Here is an 11,165-nt window from a genome sequence, read left to right as displayed (position 1 = left end):
CCTGCTAGATACCAGGCACTGTTCCGGATGCTGGGGATAAAGCAGTGACTAAAGAAGCAAACATTCCTTCCCACATGAAGCTCACATCTTCTGGCGAAGACAGACAACAAACAAGGTACAGAAATTATATACATAAAATGTTAGGTAGTACTTATTGCTAATGAGAAAAATAAAGCCATGGAAAGGGATAGAAAGTGTGTATGTGGTAGAAGGATTACAATTTTAGATACCGTGGCCAAGGCAAGGTTTCACTGGGAAGGAGACCTTTGAATAAAGCCATGTGGGTATGTGTGGGAAGATTATTATTAAGTTCTATACAGCTAAGTTCCATGAAAAAAGAGAGCAATGGTCTTGTGTGTTCCTGTTATTAGATGTATGGGGGTGTGGCCCTGGCCGGGTGGCTCAGCTGGTTAGAACATTGTCCTGATACACCAAGGTTGTGGGTTGGAATCAACTAAAATAAGTGGAACAAAAAATCTACATTTTTGTCTCTCTTCTCCCTTTCTAAAATCAAAGAACAAAATAAAACAAAAAAGAAGTATGGGAGATAAGAAGAAACTAGTAAAACCTTTGGTTCTGAGGTGGAAAGATAACCAGGAAATCAAGTGAAGAAATGTGTTCAAGGAGAAGAGGGTGACCAACTGTGTCTAGCGCTGCTGATGAGTAAACTGAGCAAGATGAGGGCAAAGAGAGGCCAGCTCTGGGTGGGGGGAGGGTGAAAACCTGGTTGAAGTGGCTTCCAGGGAGAAAGAAGAGAGAGAAACTGGAGATGGTGAGCAACAACTTTTATTGTGATGGATTTTGCTTTAAAACAGAGAAATAGCATGCCCAAGCCAGTTTGGCTTAGTGGATAGAGCATTGGCCTGTGAACCAAATGTCCCAGGTTTGATTCCAGTCAATGGCTCGTACCTCGGTTGCAGGCTCTGGTCTGAGCCCTCTCTTTTCCACTCTCCCTAAAAATCAATGGGAAAATATCCTCAGGTAAAGATTAACAACAACAACAACAACAAAATCTATACTAATAATAGACAAATATGTAAATTTACTGTCCCTCCATGACACCCACAGCCAATCAGGACTGAGTATGCAAATTAACCCGACAAAGATGGTGGGCCTGTGGGCAGCACGCATGCACACAAGTGCGGAGCAGCCAGGGGTGGGATGGGAGAGCGGGCGGCTTGGCAGAGCGGGAGAGTGGATGGGGAGCGGGTGGCTTGGGGGGCTTGGCAGAGCGGGAGAGCAGGCAGCTTGTGGGGTGGAAGCCCAGAGTGCGGGGAGCACCAGGAATGCTGTGAATCATAGTTCTGGTGGCAGACGCATTGTGGGATCTCCTAGACCAGTGATGGCAAACTTATGACACGCGTGTCAGAGGTGACACGCGAACTCATTTTTTTGGTTGATTTTTCTTTGTTAAATGGCATTTAAATATATAAAATAAATATCAAAAATATAAATCTTTGTTTTACTATGGTTGCAAATATCAAAAAATTTCTATATGTGACACGGCACCAGAGTTAAGTTAGGGTTTTTCAAAATGCTGACACGCCAAGCTCAAAAGGTTCGCCATCACTGTCCTAGACACTAGAGCAAAGTGAGCCTGGAGCAAGTTACTGTTGCGGGTGGGGGATGGAGGGAAAGCAAAGGTGAGAGACATAAATAAAGTCAGAGTGTCAAGGAAAAATTAAAAGGAAGATATCCTGCAACTTCTAGGAAATCTCCACCAATGGAGCAAAGAAAAAAAAAGACCTCTATTATTCTGTGAGCACCAAACCAAACTGGGTTGGGGTCTCAGACAATTCGCTCATATGATTGCAAAAACAGACAGAAATTCCCGGTTTGGAGAGGGGTCCCCTGAGGGTTCCCAGATTGGAGAGGGTGCAGGTTGGGCTGAAGGACCCACTCCCCCTCCCCCCCTGCACAGATTTCGTTCACCGGGCCCCTAGTCTATATAATGAAAGTCTAATATGCAAATTGTCCCCATGGGAGGGAATTTGATCGACCAGGAGTTAGACATGCACTGACCACCAGGGGGCAGTGCAGAACATAGCGGGCATTGGCAACGTGGTGCTGCCAGTGGGTGGCAGTGGAGGTGCTGCCAGCCCCGATTGGCCCTGACAAGAGCAGGACCAACGAGAGCAGGACCGCAGCGGGATGGTGGAGCAGGTGAGCGGGCAGTGTCAGGCCAAGGTGGATGTGAGCAGAGGCCCCGATCGCCCTGCTGGTCACCCCACAGACAGTGACCAGTGGCAGTTGCGGGGAGCGGGGCCAGTGAACAGGCAGCACCAGGCCAAGGTGGGTGCGAGCAGGAGCCCCACAGATCGGCCCTGATCACCGGCCAGGCCTCTAGTAATAAATAAAGCAGAGAAATAGTACAATAGCTAGAAGGGGAAATAGGGTAAAGGGAACTCTTTGCCTTATTGTTTTCTATTTTTTTTCTTGGGTGGGAGGGGTGTTCGGAGATAATACAGCATTTCTTAATGCTGGTGGCAACTATCCATTAGAGAGTTAGAGAAATTGCTGGAGCAAAATGAGGGCACAGACAGCCCAGGAGAGAAGGCAGAGGGCTGGTGGGTAAATGCTGGTAGATTGGTGGAATTGATAGCGGGAGCTATGGCAACTCTCTCCTTGTGGCATCTATTAGAGGAATAAGAAGCAAGGTCAGCAGCAGGGAGTTAGGATGGAACCTGTATGAAAAGGGGGGAGATGTGAAGCAATTAACTAAGCGAGTTAATGGACTAGAAGAATGCAGAATAATTGCTAGGAAGCTAAGTGCCCACTGGAGATAAGTGGTCATGCATTTAAAGTAGTCCAGCCAACATGGTCACTTCTCTTCAGCCATATTTGCCAGCACTGATGCAGGCATGGAGTAGCTGGGAGAATTGGATTTCAACAAGGTTTGGGTTTTGCCAAGCAAGTAATACAAGTTGAGATCTGGCCAAGGGAGTTGAAAGTGTTTGCAATGGTTGGTTATGATAGAACTGGGTAAGAAAATGTATTAGTCAGCTCGGATTGCCAGAAAAAAATACTACAGTTTGGGTGACTTGAACAACAGATATTTATTTTCTCAGAGTTCTGGAGGTTGGAAGTCCAAGATCAAAGTGCCAGCAGGGTTGATTTCTGGTCAAGCTTCTTTTCCTGGCTTGCCCACGATTGCCTTCTTTCTGTGTCCTCACATGGCCTCTCCTACGTGCATGGACAGAGAAAGAGGAAGAGGGAAAGGGAGAGAGAGAGATCTGGTATCTTTTCCTGTTGTTGTTGTTTTTTTTTTTAATGTATTTTTATTGATTTCAGAGAGAGGAAGGGAGAGGGAGAGAAAGATAGAAACATCAATGATGAGAGAGAATCATTGATTGGCTGCCTCCTGCACGCCCCCCACTGGGGATCGAGCCCATAACCTAGGCATGTTCTCTGACCCAGAATCAAACCGTGACCTCCTGGTTCATGGGTCGATGCTCTATCACTGAGCCACACCAGCCAGGTGGTTTTTTTTCTTTGTTTGTTTTTTAGGTATAAGTGACATATAACATTATAATTAGTTTCAGGTATACAACATAGTGAGTCCATGTTTGCATATATTGCAAAGTGATCACCACAATAAGCCTAGTTAACATCCTTCACCATACATAGTTACCAAGTTTTTTTTTCTTATGATGAGAACTGACAAATGCTTGAGGAAGGAAAATTATAGGCCAATCTCTCCCCTAAACGTAGATACAGAAATCTTAAACATATTAGTATGCCATGTCATTGCTTTCAATTGTTTGTTGCCCCATCCTATGAGAGGACTATACTTCTACTCTCCGTGGCCATCGGGCTTGATCAAAAGACTTGCTGTAGCCAATAAAATGTGAGTAAAAGTGACCGAAGCTTTAGGAGTCATTCTGTGGTTCTGCCTCCTCGACATGAGTAGGATGTCCTAGATACGGGCTGCTTTACCTGCCTAGGTTCCAGAATGAAGAAAGTGTGGGCCCTGGCGGGGTAGCTCAGTTGGTTAGAGCATCATTCTGATACACCAAAGTTACAGGTTCGTCCCCGGTCAGGTGTTTGGGGTTTTTGTTTGTTTTTTTAGTTTCCTTTGTGGCGTCATCAGTATTTTTTTTTTAAAGACACCTACCAATTTTTAAATAATGACAGCTGCACTCACAGCGTAATAGCACTTAGCAATATCACACACAAAATCCTTTAGTGTGGGAGTTTCACTACTAAAGGTGAGGATTTGAGCTCTGAGCTGAGTGCACACTTGACCAATGGGTTCACTGCTTGGGGTGCTCTATTCAAGAACAGATCCACGGTTGTCACAAAGCACTTTTATTTCCTACAGCAAGGAAAGGAGACAGGGGACGCATATCCAAAGCTCTGTCTCCCAGAAGGGAGGCTTAGCCAGTGCTTATAACACTATTTGGTCAATTACACATTGATTTCTTCTTTGCAGTTGGCTGCATTTATCAGGTTGAGTCTTTGTCAAACTCATCCTGTTTACAACTGTTCTGTAAAATACTGGGCTACAAGTTAACATTTAGCAAGAATAGCGTTTCGTAAGGATGGCCTAGACCAGCGGTTCTCAACCTGTGGGTCGTGACCCCTTTGGGGGTCGGACGACCCTTTCACAGGGGTCGCCTAAGACCATCAGAAAACACATATATAGCCGAAACCGGTTTGGCTCAGTGGATAGAGCGTCGGCCTGCGGACTGAAGGGTCCCAGGTTCGATTCCGGTCAAGGGCATGTACCGTGGTGATGTTTCTCTCTCATCGATGTTTCTAACTCTCTATCTCTCTCCCTTTCTCTCTGTAAAAAGTCAATAAAAAAATATATTAAAAAAAAACACATATATAATTATATATTGTTTTTGTGATTAATCACCATGCTTTAATCGTGTTCAATTTGTAACAATGAAAATACATCCTGCATATCAGATATTTACATTACGATTCATAACAGTAGCAAAATTACAGTTATGAAGTAGCAACGAAAATAATTTTATGGTTGAGGGGTCACCACAACATGAGGAACTGTATTAAAGGGTCGCGGCATTAGGAAGGTTGAGAACCACTGGCCTAGACCTTGAGACCCTTGTCCTGTCTAATGGACCGACACTGCCAGGGAGCAGTATTTATTACAAACCCATTGTAATTAAGACAATGCGGTATAGTGTAGGGACTGGCCAATGGAAAAGTGTGGGTTTAGATAAAGGAAGTCCATACCTACCCACTGTCCAAGAGGTCCAGCCGGCTCTGGGCACCTTCTCACCTTAGACCTCTACTTTCCTTTATTCTCTAAATTCTGGAGCCAGTCTCCTTCAAGAAGTGTAGCAAGAACTGGAAGGAGTGCCCTTAATAAGTTGGGAAACTGCCTAAGGCTACAAGCATTTGGGAACATTCTCCTAGAAGATTTTATAATTCAGTTTATACAAGGAACACACTCCAACAGAGTCAATAAAGACACCCCCGCCCCCCCACCACCACTCATGATGTTCCTCGGAGAGCATACCTTGTTCTGACTCTCAGTTCATACTGAGAAAAACTACTCACATCTATACCTGGAGGAGAGAGCAATTCAATGGCAATGGTTATAAAAGGATGTTGAAAGGGACTTTTCTCTTATTCCAGAGTGCCCAGTAGGACCAAAGTTGAGAACAAAGCATCAAGTACTCCAGATTCTAAAAAGCCCCTGCAATAATTAAAGGCTAGTCACCCCTTTAAGGACTTGAGTTAACCCACTAGCTCTGCTGTCCCTAACCATCATCCCAAACTCCCCATCTCCACATAAGCAGAAGAAAAGAAAGGAGAGAGGGAAACATGCTTCTGTAGCAGGTAAGTCAGACGCATGTGAGTCTTTGACGCGTCTTTGAGGAAGGGAGGAGAGCCCTGGCTCTTCTTTCACCTTCCCGTGGTGGAGGAGGAGGAGATCTCATAGCCCTGCCTGAGAGCAGGTGTAAGAGAATCACTTGTAGTGATGTTGTAGGTAATCATAAGGAGACTGGCATGTCATCCACCCTCCTTTTTTTTAAAAGACACTAACCAATTTTTAAATAATGACAGCTGCACTCACAGCATAATAGCACTTAGCGGTATCACACAAAAAATGCAGTGGGTTTGGTCTGCTTTCTGTGACTGGTTGAGCAGGAAGAGAGGATATTGGAGAGATGGAGGGTAACAAGAGGCTGCAATGGAGCAGCCCATACTCGATGATTTGGAGTTGCCTGTAGGCCAGTGGCCACCAGGAATAATAGTTGAGCTTAATTTACTCTGCCAGTGCTCTATTGTGATGTTATGATTTATAATAAGAAATATATATATATATATATGCCTAAGTGACCAACTGGCAGACTGGTTGTTATGATGCGCACTGACGACCAGGGGGCCTGGTGGTCAGTGTGCTCCCACAGCTTAGCTGACCGACTGTAGTGGCCCACCAGCCAGGCAGCAGCCACTCACTCCCTCAGTAGTTCTGCAGGTCCAATCTCTGGAGAATGGGCCAGGCACCAATGGACCGCGCTGCCGGCAAGATCCCAACAGCACCACCAGCCTCCTGGAAGTCAGCCTCCGGCACCGGGCCTGCTTCCCCTCCCTAGACGCTCCACAAGGAAGAAACGATATAAAAGCGGCCATCAGACGGCTTCCGACAACCGACAACCAGTGTGAATGTTAGCAGAAAGGATCCAGATCCTGGGCCGACAAGGGCGTTCTACCACCCGCCCAGAGGGCTGACACTCCCCTCAGGACAGGCTGCCGAGCCTCTCCAGATCAGGACTGACTAGGCGCGAGCCCACTGCAGACTCAGCGGGCCAGGATGAGTGGGAGCAGCAGGCAGGAGCGGCAGGCAGCATTGGACTGCCGGTTTCAGCCCAATCCCCACAGGCCATACCAAGGGACCCCACTCGTGCACGAATTCGTGCACTGGGCCTCTAGTATATATATATAAAATCTTTGTCCAGGTTTCTGGCACAGAGCTCTGAAAACCCTTGGAATTTCCTAAGTGATGGAAATAGAAAGTGTCTATTGTGTTAATGAGGTGATTTGGGATTCCTGGGTCTGTGCCCAGAGAACTGACCATGTGATTAGGGTTGAAATTTTCAGTCCCATACCCCTGACATCCAGAGAGAGGAGAGGGGCAGGAGGTTGAATCAATCTCCGATGGCCAATGATTTAGTCAATCATACCTGTGTAATGAAGCTCCATAAAAACTGAAAAGGACAGGGTTCAGAGAGCTCACAGGTTGGTGGACATGTGGAGATTGAGGATGAGTGGTGCACTTGGAGAGTGTAGAAGCTCTGCCCCCTTACCCATACCTTAACCTGTGAATCTTTTACATCCTGCTGTTTCTAAGTTGTACCCATTTATAATAAACCAGTGATCTAGTAAGTAAAATGTTTCCCTGAGTTCTGTGAGCCACTCTAGTAAATAACCAGACCCAAGGAAGGGGTTGTTGGAACCTCCCACTATAGCAGGTAGGACAGAAGCACTGGTGACAACTGGGCTTGCAACTGGAGTCTGAAGTGGGGGGCAGTCTTGTAAGGTGGAGTCCTCCACCTGCAGAATCTGATGCTGTGTAGACAGTGTCAGAATTGAGTTAAATTGTAGGACACCCAGCTAGCGTTGGAGATTGCTTGGTGGGAAAGTGAAGTGTTCTGTGTGAAAGTAAAGGAGACACAGGGAATAAAGACATACTAGGGAAGAACTGGGGTTTGCCCTTTCAGGAGGTGGAAAATCCTCCTTTACAAGAGGGTGTGAGACCACGTGGCCAGTCTAGACTGACTGCTAAGAGGGCAGTCTGTGTATACAGAGTCTAATTTATGCAGGTCAATGCGTTTTCCCCCTGGGAAGCAGCAACGGTCAGGAGCTGGTGTTATGGTTTGATCATTGCTGATCTCTGCTGGGTGGAAGGTAAGGTCTCTCTGTAGGGTGAGAGGCAACAGAGAATCTGGTTTGTTAGTTCTTTTTGTTCCTCTGATCATTGATTTAAGAGATCGAATCACTAAAATATTTTGTGCCCGGTGGAAAGGAGAAGAGCCCCTTGAGATCTGGTCTGGTTCTGTGTCCAGAGTGTTTGTGGTTCTGCGTCCACTCTGAGTAGTGACTGAAGTTGTAAAGCTGAAGCTGTGAATTCTGGGCATCTGTAAGCCTATAAATGAGTAAAGCCTTAAATTTCATTGTGCAAATGTGGAATCTACCTCCTAAGGGTACTGACAAATTAGATTATGGCTGTAGCTGGTTTGGTTCAGTGGATAGAACTTCAGCCTGCGGACACAAAGGGTCCCAGGTTGGATTTGGTCAAGGGCACGTACCTGGTCAAGGGCACCTACCTCCATTGCAGGCTCCTCCTCCCCGCTGGCCCTGGCCCGGCTCAGGCTGGAGGCAAACAATTGATGTGTTTCTCTCACATCGATATTTCTCTCTGTGTTTCCCTCTTTCTAAAAATCAGTGGAAAAATATCCTCAGGGGAGGATTAAAAACAAACAAAAAACCCCTCAAATTAGATTATGAAAACTCAAATGAAAGTAGATTTGTTCTGATTGGTTTATAGATACTAACTAGAGCTTACATAAATCCAGTATTGTCCAAACTCCCAGCAAACAAAGCAGCAGGACTTCTAACATTTTAAATGGGTTAAGCAAAACAAAACCCCTTTCTCATAGACACTACTAGCACAAAAGCAATTTTATACAAAACCCAAGTCCATGTAATCAAACCAGGTTTAATCCTTAGACTGACCTGAAAAGTTGCCTTCATAATGAACATGTCTGTTTCCTGATTTCACTGTGTAGGGTCTAATACAACCATACATTTTAGTTTGATTTTTAAGATTGGCTTTTGTTTTCTCATGAAGAGAATAGTTGATGTGAACGTTCTGATACACAATATACTCCTCTGCCACAGTTGCTCCTGGTCCAGCCTCAGTCACCTCATTAAAATTTTTACCGAAGTAACTAGTTTCCCCTTCAGAGAGAGAATGGGGAGGTAAGACATTAAGAACCATCTATCATGAGCAAACATTTTATCGAACTCTTGTTCTTGGACCCCATTCCAATGTGTCTGATGTGTATGTCGGGGAGGGGGAAGTCTTCCCCACACCAACAAGCACTTCATGGACACAAGCATGGTGTCCTACAATGTAACTCAATTCAGACACTGTCTACCTGGAAACAGCGTCGGAGTCCACAGGTTAAGAGATCAGTCTGCAAGACGCCCCTGCCCCCCACTTCAGAGGCCAGTAGCAAGCCCAGGTTGTTACCTGTGCTTCTGACTGGCTACAGATTGGAGTTTCTCGAGACCCCCCTCCTTCCTTGGGAGCAGTAGGTGGATGGGCAGCTCACTGACCCAGGACTAGAGTCCAGAATGACCCAGGTTCTGGGAGGGTGACAGGGAGAACAAGGGGACATGTCTGTCCCCGAGTCATTCCCAGGCCCCAGCATGCTTCTGTAGGAGGGTCAGCAGATAATGGGGAATAGTTTTAGGTTGGGGCAGGAGACAGGAGCCCTGGGGTTCCAGATGTCCACCATAAAAGTAGGCTCTAGATAAAAAAGCTGAAGGTGCCCTAGCTGCTTTGGCACAGTAAGTAGAGCGCCGGCCTGTGAACTGAAAGGTTGTGGGCTCAATCCCCAACAGGGGGCGTGCAGGAGGCACCGATCAATGATTCTCTCTCATTGATGTTTCTATCTCTCTCCCCCTCTCCCTTCCTTCCTGAAATTAATAAAATTATATTTTTTTAAAAAAAGCTGAAGGGTGAGGCTGGCTATATCTGGTCCTGCCTGGGGTGAGGGGGCTTAATGGAATACATGGATTATCTATGTATAGAATTAATAGATAAGAAATCACAAGGCTAATACTTGGCCACACACGCCCAGGCATATTTTTGATAAAAATGGCAAAAAAAAAAAAAAAAAAATTACAACAAAAAAATAAGAACAATACAAATAAAATAAAATAAAATAAAATAATAGTAGATGGGAGAAATGGAAGAGCAGCAGTCTGTCCCAGGTGCAGGCTGAAAGGGAGTGCATATCTGTCGAGAGCTTAAAAATAATACCCAACTAAAAGTTGATCTGCTTTTTACTATTCCTGTGGGCCGGAAGTGTGAAATAATGCCTGTGGTAACTCCTCCTCTCTAAAATAATCTTGTTAGTGTCAATTCTAAACAATTGCTCTGCTTCCCGTTTTTCCATAACAAGTGGCGCGGTCACCACTCAGTTGCTCAAGCCAAAAACCTATGAATCGTCTTTGATTCCTCTTTCCTCCCAGCCCTTTCCCACTCGAATCCATTACCACGTCTGTCCCATTTAATCCTAAGACATTCTCTGTTCGCCATCATCAGCGCCCACTAAGCAACGCCATCTTTTTCTTGGAGAGCTACTTTGGCTCGTTCTCAGCTCACATTGCTCTACTATCTTTTCTCCATAGCACTCGCCACCATCGAACAATTATATTACTGACTTTGTTATATTCATTTCTTGTTTGCACATTGAGGATGAAACTTCCTTGAGAGCAAGAACTTTCCTTCCGTCTTGTTGGCCCCTGTGTCCCTAGTTCCCAAACACAGGGCCGGACACGTGGTAGGTACTGCATGCCTCTGGCAGACTAAAGGCATTCCCTGCAGCCTGGAGCTCCCAGCTTTGGTTTGTGCGCAGCGGGGACAGCAGCACCTGGCGGAGAAGAGCCAGGAGCTTATGTCAAGAGCCCTAACCTGGGTGGGTGGTGGGGGCTCCCCTGTCTGCAGAAGCCCCACAGCCCCACCTGCCACTGTCTCCTGCCTCCTGCCCGTCCCGAGGCCAAGAAGGCCGGGCCGGGGTCTGAAACCGCAGTGCCCTCAACCCCACTTGGGCCGAGCAGAGAGGCTCAGACTGAAGGGTGGGTGGGGAATGTGTGGGGCAGGGTGTGGTGGCCGCAGCCGCCCGCGCGGGCGGCCCGAGGGGTGGGGCGGGCCCGCAGGTGGGTGGGTGGGTGGGTGGGTGCGGCCCCGGCCCCGCCCCGCGCGGCGGGAGGTAGAAATGGGAGCGCGGCGATTGTGGCGTGAAGGTGCGCGACACGCGACCTGCAAACGCCGAGCAGCGCGGCTCACCTCAGCACCGAACGTGTCCCGGACTCGCACACAGCCCCCGACGCGCGGGATCCCAGGCGGGAGATGAAGGAAGCGAACCCGTGGCCGGCGCTCCCGCACCACGTGGACA

The 11,165-nt window shown here is 46.9% G+C and overlaps 1 protein-coding gene across 1 annotated transcript in view; it reads left to right on the top strand.

The window, feature by feature from the left end:
• The first annotated feature begins 2,151 nt into the window (after positions 1–2,151).
• The window catches only part of KLF17 (Kruppel like factor 17), an 18,624-nt gene continuing 9,610 nt past the window's right edge, over positions 2,152–11,165 (top strand). Inside the window, exon 1 of the mRNA XM_006098204.3 lies at positions 2,152–2,292. Within this exon, the coding sequence (XP_006098266.1) occupies positions 2,152–2,292 (141 nt within the window). The remainder of the gene's footprint in view (positions 2,293–11,165) is intronic.

Source organism: Myotis lucifugus, unplaced genomic scaffold, assembly GCF_000147115.1.
Source record: "Myotis lucifugus unplaced genomic scaffold, Myoluc2.0 scaffold_222, whole genome shotgun sequence".
NCBI classification, from domain to species: domain Eukaryota; kingdom Metazoa; phylum Chordata; class Mammalia; order Chiroptera; family Vespertilionidae; genus Myotis; species Myotis lucifugus.
The sequence above is the reverse complement of the archived record's forward strand: the minus strand, read 5'-3'. Positions and strand labels throughout refer to the sequence as shown.